We start from the raw sequence: 14,769 nt of genomic DNA, 5'->3' as shown, positions 1-14,769 counted from the left end.
TGGTGGTGGGATGGGTTGGAGGGGAGGGGATGGAGGGGGAGCGGTGCTGCTGCTGGTATAATACCCCTGGCAGAGAGCCCACCGCTTGGCTTTTTTTTATTCTAAAGTTCTCTCTTCCCGCAGGCTGATCGTCTGCAAACAACATTTTCTGAATTCCCCCAGAACTCCCACACACACTCACACTCCGCAGAGTCCCACCTCCCTCCCTGCAAAGGCATCGGAGTCTGCAGCTGCTTTTTGAGAAGTTTTCCTACCTTTTTTTACTGCAATAATGAGACGGAAAGACAACACGTAACCGTCACTCAACCAGTTTCACTTAGTTAAGTGTCGCTGTCGGGGGTGTGAGACGACGGTTTGACCAAAGAGTTGGGGGAATTTGAGCAGCATTCAGAGCTGAAATGTGTCAGAGCAGTTATCAGTAAGCCTAAATTGCATTGGATCTTGCAATTATGTAAAGGTCCCATGATGCATTCATTGTCACGTTTATTTTTCATCATGGTCTTCTTTTATACCACCACAAAGAAATTATTTTGGGAGAAAGCGGCTTGTTTCGCCTTCTGATCTCACAGTCAGTAGATGTTTGGCTCCTGGTATCAGAGATAAACTGAAAACAGATATAAAAAAAAAAAAAAAAAAAAAAAAATGAGCCAGCTTTGTGCAGAATGTGTGTTTCCTTGTTTGTTTTCATTTCCGTCATTTCTGTCACATATTCTGTCACTGTACTTCACAATTGCTGGTAGCAGCTACTTCTTACTTCTTCTTTTATTTTTTTTTCTTTGCAAAACACTCAAAAGACTTTCAGCGTTTTCTTTCCATCCCTTCACACAAACTCGAAAAGCCAGCAGCTCCTACTCCGAGAACCTTGTTTGGACTTTGGAGTCATGTGGCAGTGCTGGGCCCGCAGGAGCATCCAACAGTTATGAGACAAAAAAACCCTGCAATAAAAGACCTGTTTATTGTTTGGATTCGCTCTCCCGGGGTGCTCATTTCGTGCTCGGCGCGGCTGCATAACCATACGTTGACTCTCAGCCGTGTAAGACTTTGATTACAGCGTCGAGGCGAGCAGAGCGGTCGGCTGCCTTCGCTCCGTTTCTCGGATCGCTTCTCATTGTCCGGCACTTTGTCCGTCTGCCTCCTCGCTGGAATGAAGCCGTGTCACAGTGTGACGGGCCTCCGCGAGAGGCCATTGGAGGCCGCCGTGTCCACCGCTGCGCTATTAGCGCGATTATCCGGCGCAGTGCAGGAGCCTCACGACGGGCCCCGGCTCTGTCTTTTGTTGTTTGTTTTGGCTTTTTAATTTCGTACATTTTTTAGATAATAGCGTGGCAGTTTCTGCACGTGCCTGCGCTCGTTTAAAAATATTCGCTGCCGTCATATTTTCCATAAAGGGAAAAAGAAAAGGAACGTCAAGGCGCATCCAGAGGGCTGAGCAGCCGTCCCCTGTCATTATGCTCAGCCTGCGGAGCGAGAGGACGCAGCAGACTCAACATCTCAGGGTTTTGTTTCTGACTGGGAGGATGGAGGGGATGGAGGGGGTGGAGGAGGTGGAGGGGATTCAGACTCTCGAACCCGGCTCCTTTGGAACGACTTTTCCTTTGACTCGGTGGGAAAGGACCTGTTGTGTATATTTTATCTGCTCCTATCAGACAATGGCCTCCCCTTGCGATAAAAGACACATCAAACGCTCCCGTCGGTCCTGTCGGGCGGGTGGGGGATCGGTGTCCCAGTCGCCGTCGCCACCCTGGAAGCATCGCATGTTTCCAAAAATAAACATTTCTTTTTAAAAGGGACGTACAAAATTTTCCATTAAACGGGCCGTTTCCTCCTCTGGACTGCGGCACTTCCTCCAGCCGCAGAAACGGACGCATCCGTGCGCCCCTATTGGACGTGCCGGGAGCCCTCTGTGATGTCACACCCCCACCACTAGCAGTGTGGTAGCGTCTGCGAGCTGATGGCTTTAGCAGGACAGGGTCTGCGGTGGGCGACGGAGGGGGGACGAGGGGGAGGGGCCGCCACTACCTTATGCGTTAATAAAATGCAGCCTGCGTGGGTCCGGGTGCTGAACGGCATCATGTGTTAAAGACATTGCCTCCGATTCGTCGAGCATCCTCAGGAAAAAAAAGAGAGCGAGAGAAAAAAAGGAAAAAGCGCTGACGTTTCCCTTTCTTCGATTTTAGGGAGGAAATGACGGCGCAGCCTGGAATAGTTGTGGCTGCCGCGCTGCACAGTGAGACGTGCGTTTCAGCCGTGCGGTGGATAATTAGACCCTGTTGCTGTTGTTCTTGATGTCTGCCGTGTCACTCCGCTGACCTTCAGGGGAGTGGTGGCAGTGTTGGCACCTGGTCATCCAGGCACCAGACAGAGTTTTGAAGTGAAGCCACAAAGCAAAAATAATATCGGTATCATTGTTGACAAAGTTCTAGTTGTCGGTCAAAAGTATGTGGCAGCCGCTGCAAGTGGAAGTCGGTGACATCCGAGAGGTTTGAGCTGTGGAAAATATTTTGATTCCTACAAAACTGCGAAGAGAGGAGATGTGGCAATTCTGCGCATTCGTGGGATTGAACTTGTGCACGATTATACCACTATTCCTCTCCCGCCCTTGTTTTGTCTTTTCGCACTAAACGCCACAACCTGGACTCGTCATCACCGATGTGACGCCGCGACGGTCCCACATCGGGCACCCCCCCCTTTAATCGTCTCCCTGACCCTTTCTTCACCGGGGACGGCGGAAATACACGCTGTGATTAAAACGCCAAAGTGTTTTGACTGAAGTCCCGGACGGTGACACAGATGTGCTTCCACCAGATTAGAGCTCGACAGCTGCGGCTGCAACAACATCGGCGTGTGTGAGTCACGCCGACGGTGCTCTCCTCCTCACCGCCTGCTTCTGCGGCCTTCTTTCCTTCATCTCCTGACTTTTCCATGCGGAACCTCTCCTCCGCTCGCACCGCCAGTCTTCCCTGCGCTCACCCTCGCCGACCAGCGTTCAGTCACTTATTAAAAAACGATGCGAGGGGATTGGAGCCTTCAAGGGTGCCCGAGTGCCAATCCAGCGCTGGATTCCTGCGGTCGCCCGGAGAACAGGCCTCCTCCTGTTCCCTGCCTGTAATGGCTTTACCAACTTGTTGAAGAGGCACGCTTCGCATTCAAGAGCTGTAACGGGAGCCGCGCGGGATTATTCTTTCCTTTCCGCTAGGCGATGCAGCGGCTGGAAAACGTTGACTTTCTGCGCTCCGCGCCGTCTTTTCATCTTGACGTCGGCGGTTGCGTCACGCAGTAGGAGCAGAAGTTGCCGCCGCAGCGTTTCTCCGTTGCTCCCCTGAGGTTTTGGGGATTCTTGGAACGAGCTGTTGGCTCGCCCCGTAACTTGGAACAAATGTTGGGAGAACCGCCCGAGAAAAAGGAGTCGAGTCAGTGCTGCCGAATTCAGACTTTCGCTGACGACGCGACTCCAGCAGCGCGGCGGACGCCTGACGTCGCAGTGGCATCACGTCAAAAGAGGTGGAGAGGTGGCGCTCAAGCTGAGCTTGTGGCCTCAAGCCGTGAGAGAGATGTGTTTATTAGACGTGAAGCATAAGTCCCTTTTTCTCACAGGAATCGGCACTCTTTCTTCTTCTACTTCCTTCTGCTGTTTCTGTTCTCTCGCTACATCTGGGCCTGCCCGCCCACCCGCCTGACTCAAGTTCTGAGGAAGAGCGGGATTATGGCAGTTGAGTTAATTATTATTATTTTTTTAGCAGCGGAGCAGAACATGACCGGTGGGTGGACTGCGCACATGTCCGTCCACCTGGCTCTGCGCAGCCCGGGGCTATGGCCCCGGCCTTTATGGGATGTTAGCGCAGCGTCTCAGCTTCCCACCTCGCAGCCGTTCTGGGGAGGAAAAAAGGTCAAGTGAAGGGGCCGCCGTCGGCCAGCCAAGATCACATTATGTTTGAGGCCATTGTTTTGAGAAAAACGAGAAGATTGATGCCACTTCCCTCACCGCCTATTCTTGTGAACCGCAAGCCCCCGATTTTATTCAAGCTAACGAGTGCAAGATTTCATAAGGACACGTATTTATAAAAAGAAAAACTACTAGCTAAGTGCTTTTTTAACATGTTTTATTGGTTTATTTAGCAAACAAACAGAGGAGGCAGGAAGCTGTGGTTACGCTGAGACAAGCGAGCTGCTCTCTCCTCCTGTGGACTTCGCGCTAACTCAGCTACCGCTAATGATACCAGTGCTGGGCATTTAATAAGGCCATTCAATGAGGTGCCAAGCACAGCATTTAGGTTACAAGTCACTTTTTCTCATCAGTTCCTCCCTGTTTTATTTTTAAGGAACTCATTTTGTTTCCTTTTTCTTTGCTGTTGTCACTGACTTGAATCTGGAAGTAATCACTGTCACACTCAAGACGCACACACACACACACACACACACAATCTGCAGCACATGCTTTCAATGTTTTCCTGCTATGGCTGTGATTCTGTGGCCTGCCAGTGGAGTCGGAGGAGGAGGCGGTGAGCGGTTGCGCGCCGCTCCAGCACAGCTGCACCGACACTAAAGGTTTGAAGAGAAGTTGTTTCCTCCTCAGCACAATGAGCGCTCTGTCAGCCGCTGTTGTTTTAGAAACGGGGGCCTCATCCCCCTGGTGCCCTTTGTGTTTGCGCCGCTCCTTCGCCCTCCGACGCTCAGCGCAGGGCTGCCAATGGTTTAAAGGCCGGCGGATTACGACGACGTGCTACCTCTCTTTTCCTAGGGCTCCCCCCCCCCCCTCTCTTCCTGTGATTGGCCTTCAGCTTTGTTAGCGGGGCAGTGTGTCAGAGGGCCGAGAGTTATTGAGGCAGTCGCGCACCTGCATTCCTGACATTCCGACCCTATATCATCCGCCGTGCCGGGGCTTCCCTGGACTGTCCTGTCGACGCAAACCAGGAGAGCAAACAGGATGCTGGAATAAAATTCCTCTTTGCGGTGCTTATTTATAACCCGATCGTACATTTGTTCTGTCCGCTCACGTTTCCTCAGCGCCGCGGGTTGCGTAAGAACAAATAAATAAGAGGATGTAGTTGTCAGGATGGAATGCTGGAGCGGCTTGATGCCACTGTTTTTTTTTGGGAGTGTTGGTGTGGTTGGTGGGGGGGGGGTTGTGGGGGGTGAAAAACCCTTTTCAGATAAGTTTGTGTAAACAAGTGGGCATTTCATGTGGGTGGAGCTTTGAAGCTGAGGAACATCTGGGTTCAGGAGGCTTTATCTCAGCCTTCGCTCATCGGGGCCAGAGACTCCTGGGATGATGATAACGGTTTGTTCTTACGCTCAGCTGGTGATCCGTCAGCAGCTCCGTCATATCAATTAGCTTTGATTTTTTTTTTTCTTACCAACCTCATGTCAACAGAAGGAAACTCAACTCAGAGGCGAAACGAGGAGAGTTCATGGGAGAAAAGACGCGAGGAGGTAGAGAAGGGAGGGTTGTTGACCAGAAGCAGGACTTGCAGACCCGACAGTCTCCCCTCCACGGCTGAAATCTGGCTCGGCTTGAAACTCCTGGTTTAATGGAGATTTTACACCCCATGAACCAACTTGTCAGGGGTCAGCCCCTCACTGCTCTCCCGGAGTGGACAGAACGGGCCGGGATGTGAAAAGGACAAAACAAAACACACACAAGAAGTCCCTCAGAAATGAGTTTCAACCACTAGCGGTTTTTCATCTGAGTCATTTCATCTTTTTTTCTGCCGAAATGTGAAAAAAAAATGTTTGCTTTGAGCTTCTTGCTTGTCAGGATTTCCTGCTTTTGTTTCGTGTGCGCGCATATGTGTGTGTGCGCATACGTGCAAGTCTGGGGAGGTTTTGGGATTGTTGTCGGGACAATGGAAGCTCTCTGATGACACCACGTCAGACTCTGGCAAACAAATTCCCTCCCAGCAAAGACAAATGAAGGTCAGAAGGAGACACTTGCCGTGGTGTCAGCAGCAGCAACAGCAGCAGCTCAATTCCCCCCCCCCCCCCATTTTTTTCAAAATGTTTGTGCTAGTTGCTTTCACGCTGTTCTCAGATTGTACTTCAAAATTTTCTCTCACTAGCCGGAATGTGGTTTGGCTCTTTATTCACATTTAAATGAGGTCTGTGTGCCAATAGCGCAGAGTTTGTTTATGTTGCGTTTGAAACGAGGACCACCAACAGGAGGGGTGAGAACTCTTCACCTCCTAGGAAAATACCCCTCCCGCCCACGCTCCTCCTGGTCTGTTGTCTTCAGGCCGCATCTGATTTTTCTGACCTCTCCTCCCTTTTTTTCCTCAGCATCTTTGTGGTGGGACCCTTACTTTTGTTGTGATTGTGCGGTTCGGGTTACCTCGCTAAAGAGGCGACGTGGCGATCATGTGTCCGCCGGCAGAAAGGAGGCCGGTGTTTTCTCACACTCCTCCGACTCACCTGGTAGCGGCTGGAAAAACACAACCGCTCGGCGCCGCCTATGGCTCGATCGCTCGCTGGCGAGCGCTCGTTCACAAACAAGCAAACAACACGAAGACTCCCCTGTTTTATCCCCTGCTCGTTTTTCTTCCTCTCTGGTGTTCGGGGTTCAAGGACATGGAGAAATCAAAGGGGCAGTCCGGCTGAATTTGAGACATCAGCTGGTTCAGTTATGATTTTTATTTTGGTAAAAGCTGAACATACTGCCCATAAATACATTAATAAAAGTGTTTTTTTTTGCGGAACGATAATTTGGTTTTCCTACCTCTAGAATGGTTCTCATATATAAAAGAATATACATAAAGTGATTATAATATATTTACACTTGCTACTAGTTAACTGCCATCTTGCACAACCACTATTTAAGGAAGCCCATCTGGATGGGCTTCTTTAAATACTGCGCTTCCTTAAAAATTTTACACTCTGGACCAAGAGGATCTAAGATTTTCACCTGATGAACCTTTCTCCATCTGCTGGGTGATACATTTAAATGGCCTTTAAATGATCCAATTTTAAAGTGTCAAGATATTTTCAATTATGTCATGGAATGATTCACTGTCAATGATGTAATTTACTGAGGTCATCAGTGGATGAGCTCCATCTCATGTGGTCGCGATCGAACCTACGTATGTGTGTGTGTGTGTGTGTGTGTGTGTGTGTGCATGCACGCCCATCCTGCGTCCTTCCTGTCGGCCTTGCTCACCTCAGTGACGGCTAGCCGTGTATTTTTGAACTCCCTCCTCCTCCTCCTCCTGTCAGAGAGCTGCCGTGTCTCCTGCTGTTCTCATTGCCAGCGCTTAAAATACACCCAAGGAAAACAGAATCGTGCCAGGTCCCATATTCACAGTGTTTTCTTTGCCTCCTCCTTGGCCCGACTTCCCGACAGAGATCAGCGGCCCCGGCTCCTTCCACCTTCCTCAGACTGCGCTCTGCACTCGAGGGCTTCTGGTCTTATCGGTTGTCCTCGCTGCTCGACCTCTTTGCTTTGCTGAAGAAGCAAACGGATGGAAAAACCTTCCGTTCTGTTTGTGTGTAATATGAAGCTTAAAGCGTTGGAATGTTTCTTCACTTCAGACTCTTTTCACTTTTTCTGTCTTTTTGAGCAGCTGAGGTGGGCGGGGTTTTTATTAGACATGACATCATCATTTCCTCCAGCTCTGACTGAACCTGCGTCAGACGCCTGCTGTTCTAACCGTTGCCACGAGTGACTGACATCCTGGGAGCTGTCAGTCATATATGCATTTGCAATGTTTCCTGCCAAGTAGCCAGTGGCTTTAAACAACTGGTCTGGTCTTAGTGGTTTTGTTATTAACAGGAAACCAGTTTATGTTTATGTTTTCGCTGTTCTTGGGAAGTAGAAATATCTGAATGCCATCAAGGACGTTACTGCAGGAAAATGAAATCGTAAAGCTACTATTTAAACTATTTTATTTGAGCCCAGGCTCCACTGCTGGGACAGTTTAGCGGCTCCCCAGGTTCCTTCCTGCAGGACCCCGCCCTGATGAGCAGACGCTGTCTGACTGGAAGCTCTCCAGCCACCCACTCGTTTCCCTCTGCGCTGATGACAAACTCAGTTTGGCTTCTGAAGCGCTATCGAAGAGGAGAAAAAAACAAACAAACAAAAAACAGTCGTATTACATCATTCCCCATGTCCACTGGATCGCAATGAATGACAGATTTTGCACGGTGCTGCACTGACAGTCGGTGAGCAGTGATTCAGGTTGACTTGCGGTGATCCTGAGTCAAAGGCTAAAGTGGTGTGAAGGAGTCCTGGGGGGGGGATGGTCCTCCTGTCAGACCATTTGTCTCTGAGAGCGTCCAGCCTGGAGCTGCAGGACACAGACTGGCCTCACTGCCGACTGTAAATCAGCTGGGATCAGGAGGCGTCGGGGTCGGGGCCAGATGGAGTTTCCTTACTGGCCCCTCCCCCGTGCGTGCGTGCGTGAGTGCGTGAGTGAGTGAGTCGGGAGCTCTGCTGAACCCTCCGTGCCTCCTTCACCCGCAACCTGAAGCCCTCAGCAAGTTTAACGGTCGACTCCTGAGGACCTCCAACAGCCTTGTTCCATCATTTAGACGTCACCGTTGCAGAGTGTGTGTCCTCCCTTCACCGACAAGAAACAACTCACTTTCTCCTCCTTCCAAAATGGTTTAGATAATTACAGGCTTGTATCTTCTAAATAATCATTTTCATGCTGGGACAGGATGACTTCATCTGCCTTCTTAACTGATGTCTTCCTCTCTGTTTTTTCCCTTAATGTCTCCCCCACTTTATTAAGGTCTGTCCAGAGTGTTTTCATTTGTCGGCTTTTGATGAATATATATATAAAAATAGATAGCAACACACACTCTCAAATAAGAATGTTAATATTAAAGAGGTGCAAGGCCAAGGCAATTTGACCCCAAAAAAATGAAAAATGGCCCCCAACACTCAAGTGTCCTTCTCAAAAGGTTTCAGTCGTATCACTGACAGGCATCTCATTTGAGATGGACACTTGCTGCAGGCCATTTTCAATTTTTTGAAAAATAAGTATATAAAAAAAAATTGCAAAGTTAAGCTGCAGGTTGGCCTTGAACATTTTCACGTAGAAGTCTTAAAGATGTTTTAAAAACGTCATAATATCGCCAATCAGTTGCAGCAGTTGCAGCTTTTATCTTCTCAGACGAAATACTTGCATTGGTAAAAGTACCTTGAACTGTCCCACAAAGCTCCTATAATACGTAGAGAACCAGCCTGGATCCAGGTTTAGCTCTTTGATAATGACGAGGTGAGGATGTGTGCTAATGTCCTGCACCTCCTTGTGCGAATTTACATGCGAATAAAGAACCGAACCACCTTTATATTCGTTCACGTTTCTCCGTTCTCTTTTAGCATACAGACATTCTGCCTGTCCTAGTTGTTTGTTTGTCACAGCGTCCAGTGCGCAAAGAACCGAGAGCACAATGCCAAGACGTTGTTAGCGGTTAAAATACAATAAGTCCTTGTTGCGTCTCTGTTTGGAAAGGCTTGGCGTCGCCATTGAAGCCCCCATGATTGAAGAGATGGCAGCAATAACAGAACCCGTCCATCTGGTCCTGCTGCTGTTTTGTTGGATTTTCCGCTCCACACACACACACACACACACACACACACACACACACACACACACACTGACACACACACATACATTCACGTGGCACTGGGTCAATACATGAGCCTCGCCCTCTTGTCATTGTTCGCAGACTTTTCTGCAGGCAAAGAAAAGTTGTGCGCAAATGTCACAGCGCTGTAGACGCTCGTCGTATCAAAAACCTGGAGCTGCGGACCAACTCCTCTTTGTTCAGCTGCTCTCAGGTCAAACAAGAGCGGCCTAGCCAGGGGGCGGCGGTTGGGGAGGGTTGTGGCCAGCCCGTGGGCAGCGCAGCAGCAGCGCAATCACCAAGCATTTTTGGCATTTCTGTAGTATTTTGCCCCATAAATGGGCCCGTCAATCCACCACCACCACCACCGTCTCTCTCTCTCTCACAACAACAACAATGTCTCAATCTTCTCCGGCTTCTTATAAACACAGGAAGTGCAAGATTGTATCACTGTGGGAGAAAGTGAAATGAAATTATCTAAATCGGGTTAGTTGGCTGGAACGTCCAGTATGAACCGAGGAACCCTCCCCCTCATACCCCGGCCTGTCCTTCCCTTCTGTTTGTCCTCTTGTCATTTAAAACAAGTACTATGGTCCCACCTGTATTTGTTTACATTACCTGGGGCTCCAACTGACACAGACCAAACCAGTATCTCACCACTTTTCAGTGCCACTTTGTGGTTTTTAGAATCCAACAGTTTCCACCACTGACAAACTGAATACATCCCCTTTTTTTTTAAAAACTGTATTTTCTTTTTACTGTAAATGTGCAAACATCTGCTGGTCTGACTCACGTGTTATTCAGCTGTTTCACAAAAGGAACTTCCACTGTTTGGCCCACAGCTTGGCTTGCAGCATGCCGGACTGGCTGACAGCACAAAAGGGAGTGAGATGCTGCAGATATCGGAGGCAATTGTTTTAACTCACCTCAAGCGTTTAAGCCTCTGCAGCATTAAAGGCTGCTGCTTAGTGCAGGTGTGTGGCATGTTGCATTGTTGCACGTCCTGGCTGTGACGTCATCCTCCTGAACTCTGTGGACAAATGAACTCTTAAGCACATTCAACGTGGGCCAGTCAGACCTCCAGAAACGTCTTCACAAACATTCTTTGCTCTTGTTTTAATTTGGATACTTGACCACAAGCGTCAATGCTAAATCTGTTTTTAGCCGCGGTTTGCACCAGCGACTCATGGTTGTCACAGCTAAACTCCAACCCCCTTTTTTGTCCTCAATAGATGCTGATTGGTTTGGGCCAGGCGAAATCAAATGAAAAGGATTGTTGATTAAAGGATCTGTAAAATTCTAGACTGAAAACCCAGCTGTCCTTTAATGTTAGCTTTTAGCTGCAGCTAACTTTTGTAAAGTGGAAATGTTTTTCTCACTTCAGTGGTTGGTCAATTCGTGTTGCACACAAAGTTTAGTTCAGGGTTCATTACATATAAATTGATGTGATTGGTATTGGGAATCTTTTTACCACACATATGATACCAGAAAGAAAACCTGTTACTTTTCTGACCTTTGCTTGAATTAATAGTTGTTCCTAAGCAAAACTGGGACTCACTAATGAGTTTTAATTGAGTTTTTTGGGGGGCTATTCCGTTTCAAGAAGCCCACTTGCTAACGTTGGCTTCAGTGAAGCTCATACGTTGCATCCAGTCTGTGAGGAATCAGTCCGACACCTCCGGTGTCCTGAGGAGGCTTGTGGTCGGCAGCTTCTGCCGGGAGACTCTGAGGAGGAGCAGGAGCAGCTCCAGGGTCAGACCAAAGAAATTTCACTACTATAAACTACCACTTTTAACAAGACGCATTCCTCCTGTAATTCCGCACATCTGGTATGCGTGTTGTCTGCTTCTGTTTTGTTTTTTTTATCATCTCTTGTGCACGGGATTCCTGTTATGTTAAAGGTCCCACACGTGCAATTATAAAAAAATGCTTTTCTCTCAAATCTTTATTTGGCATCTTGCTGCACGTGGGTTTGAGTTCACCTTGAAATTTCTGATTGTGCAAACTACTATTTATTGCAAAAATTAGAAGTCAGCCCTGTGGGCTAAATGTTTCCGTACCTCTCGGTCCTCCTCCTCCTCGGCCAAACGATTCATGATGTGCCGATAGAGCGAGCAGCACGGTCCCAATGTGGAAAACTACTTTTGAAACACACACGTGTGATGATTCCGCCTCGAGCGCTGGCTGAGGGTTCGCCGTAGGAGGGGGGAAAAAAAGCATCATATTTTCCATCCGTCCAACAGTCTGGGCATCACATCTGGGCCGCGATGGGTTAACAGGGTGCTAGCGAGAGGCGAGGCTGAGTTATGGCTGGGGGTTAAATGTCGGGCCGGCAGACCGTTTGTGGGCCCGTGTTGATACGGGGGTAAACGAGGGCTCCCAGAGCAAACAATCCCCCCTCGTCCCTTCAAAGGGAAACGCTGAGACGATCACTTTCAGGGGCCGCCGGTTTCCCCTCATATTGTTGCCACTTCCTCAATTTCTAAGATGTGCACGTCGGAATCCTGCTTCCGAGCCGAGGAAGCCGTTTGTCAAACACTTGTCACATGGTTTGTGTATGTAATTCTGTGTTTGTGTGTGTCTGCGCGTGTGGATGTAAGATGTTTACGCCGGCCACTTCTCCCAAACACAAATGAAAAGATTCAGTGTTTTTAATTTGGGTGGCAGTAAAGTGACGCCAAGGTTGACTGGATGACCGGTCGGGTATTTGAGCCGCGCGCAGACAGCGGCTCAATATTATACTTTGGTTCTTTCCTCTCTCCGGGGCGCAGGAGATGCGGCTCATCTCCTGCGGCAGGATGCTGAGAGTCAACACAGGAAGTGAGGTCATTGAAACTTTCGGCTGTGTTGTGTTCTTCTGGCGCCCGGAGGCCTGTATACAACGGCAGTTCCACAAGCACGCACACACACACACACACACACACACACACACACACACCCTTTCCAACAGACAATAAAATGGAAATAATGCTTATAAATTAAACCAACTTTTTTCTCTCCACAGAATTCTATGAACCTGCCGCCCGACAAAGCCCGCCTCCTCCGACAGTACGACAATGAGAAGAAGTGGGACCTCATCTGTGACCAGGTGCGTTCGTAAATTCCTATTTTCGAAACAGCGGTCTGGCACACACCTGCTAACTTCATCCTGCACTTAGCTCGGTAATGACTGTGTTTCTCTGCTGCCTGCTGCGTCTTTCAGGAGAGGTTCCAGGTCAAGAACCCGCCTCACACCTACATCCAGAAGCTGCGAGGGTACCTGGACCCCAGAGTCACCCGCAAGGTGGGTGACCAGTCAGTTCCATTTTAAGCAGAGCTCTGCTGATTAAACACATCATAATGTATGTGTGCAGGTCTGTGCAAATACCTGTAGTAAACAAGGAAATATTATTTATTTTTTCATCCAAACAACCAATAGAATTTTGGAAAACAGTCTTTAACCCTCTGTTTGGAACCCTCTGTGAAAACCCCCGGTACAAATACAAAGTGATCCCAGAGGTCGGCGCCAACGCCTGACTGGAGACATTAGCTGTGTGTCCATTACCCCTAGAATTGTGCGAAACCTAACTATCACAATAAAAAACTGGTTATGGGAACAGCTAAACTTCGAAAAACCTCTCAAATATCACTGAAAGGTTTTTAGGCTCTCATGAGGTGATTTTTCAGATGTAGCGATATAGAGATATATCGCAAAAGTGTACCGGAAACACTTTTTTCATATTTACACGTCACGGGACGTGACATACAGGGGTCACGTGACCAGTTCACGTCAAGTAAAAATAGCGCATTATGTTTGGACGTAGGAGGAGACAGAATACATATATACATAATATATAATAACAACCATTCTAGACAGCAAACAAACGTAAAGAAAGAAAAACAAGCATAATTCTCTTAAAATCTCACAGGGCGGGATTTTACCAGAATTACGAGTTATGCTCTTCACACAGTTCAATGGAAACACCTGCAAATCACAATTGTACTTTGTTGAAATTTGAGAAATATCGCTTCTGAAACGCTTCTGCGAAAACCTGTAATGGAAACACAGCTACTGTGGCTCATCTGTGAGTGATACCGCTGCCCTTTTTTGACATCACAGAGGATGGTTTTCACTCTCACTTTGTGCTTTCCGCCACACTTCCTGAGAAGTGGAGCACGCTAAAGCTGTGAAGGATGGACTTTCTCTGAGTTCACTGGCAGGATAGATTGTTGTTAGGAAACACTGGTACAATGTTTCACACGGGGGCCTTGGAAAATAATGATTATCTGCAAAGTCTGTGGCTGTGTTGCATTGTGGGTAGTGTAGGCCGAAGTTTTCTCTGTTGCAGCAACATTTAGGAACCTTCCTTAAGACATTCACTGAGGAATGTTTACACAAACTGTAATTTACATGTGCAATTTTTCTGCAGAAGTTTCGCAGGCGGGTGCAGGAATCTACCAAAGTCCTGAGGGAGCTGGAGATCTCGCTGAGGACGAACCACATCGGGTAATTGACACACATCCAAAGCTGTTTGTATGGAGTTACGGAAACATTGTTTTTCCCCTTTTTGTGAAGAACAATCCCTTCGGTCCCCCTCCCTGCTGCTGCTGCTGCTGCAGCACAGAGCTGCAACTCTCTCTGGTGCCCAGATATCCACCAGCGTTCCCACCTGCCAGGCTGTACATCTCCACAGAGCTGCTGCTCATAATGCCCAGATGGTTGCCATTGTGCTGCGTCGTCCACTCCCCCGTAGTGTTGAGCAGGAAGCTTTGTTGTGTATGCCAAAGGGACAGGAAGTCTGGGTGACCGCCGCTGAACTCAGGGAGCGGCATAAAAACACACACTCACACACACACATACGCACACATTTGTCACACAACAAAGCCGACAACCGTTGTGTTTTACTGTTTGCTAGTTCAAAAAGGAGACAAATGTCACGTTGCCGTAGTCAGTTGGTGGTGCACAGCTCACAGTGTGTGTGTGTGTGTGTGTGTGTGTGTGTGTGTGTGTGTGTGCGCGTGCGTGTGTGTGTGCAATCCTGAGCCTTTGTATATAAAACGGGACTGGTGCCAATAAAATCCAAACAAATCCAACTCCACCAATTTTTTTTTTCTTCAAACTGCTGATGAAACACATGCGGCTGAATTTCACACAAGTGATGTACGGCAGAACGTTGAGTTTTTTCCAGGATGTTCCAGACTTGAGTGGGTTCACTTGCACCAACTGCA

General features: G+C 48.3%; 1 protein-coding gene across 5 annotated transcripts in view; it reads left to right on the top strand.

Annotated features, from left to right (window-relative positions):
- fmnl3 (formin-like 3) overlaps window positions 1–14,769 on the top strand; it is a 34,514-nt gene that overhangs the window by 1,294 nt on the left and 18,451 nt on the right. For all 5 annotated transcript variants that reach the window (XM_076026247.1, XM_076026245.1, XM_076026246.1 and 2 more), the window contains exons 2-4: window positions 12,566–12,649; window positions 12,764–12,844; window positions 13,971–14,047. In XM_076026247.1, coding sequence (XP_075882362.1) covers window positions 12,566–12,649; window positions 12,764–12,844; window positions 13,971–14,047 — 242 coding nt within the window. The remainder of the gene's footprint in view (window positions 1–12,565; window positions 12,650–12,763; window positions 12,845–13,970; window positions 14,048–14,769) is intronic.

This window comes from Nelusetta ayraudi, unplaced genomic scaffold (assembly GCF_046127955.1).
Source record: "Nelusetta ayraudi isolate G7.1 ecotype Tasmania unplaced genomic scaffold, CSIRO-AGI_Nayr_v1 ptg000019l, whole genome shotgun sequence".
Taxonomy (NCBI): domain Eukaryota; kingdom Metazoa; phylum Chordata; class Actinopteri; order Tetraodontiformes; family Monacanthidae; genus Nelusetta; species Nelusetta ayraudi.
The sequence above is the reverse complement of the archived record's forward strand: the minus strand, read 5'-3'. Positions and strand labels throughout refer to the sequence as shown.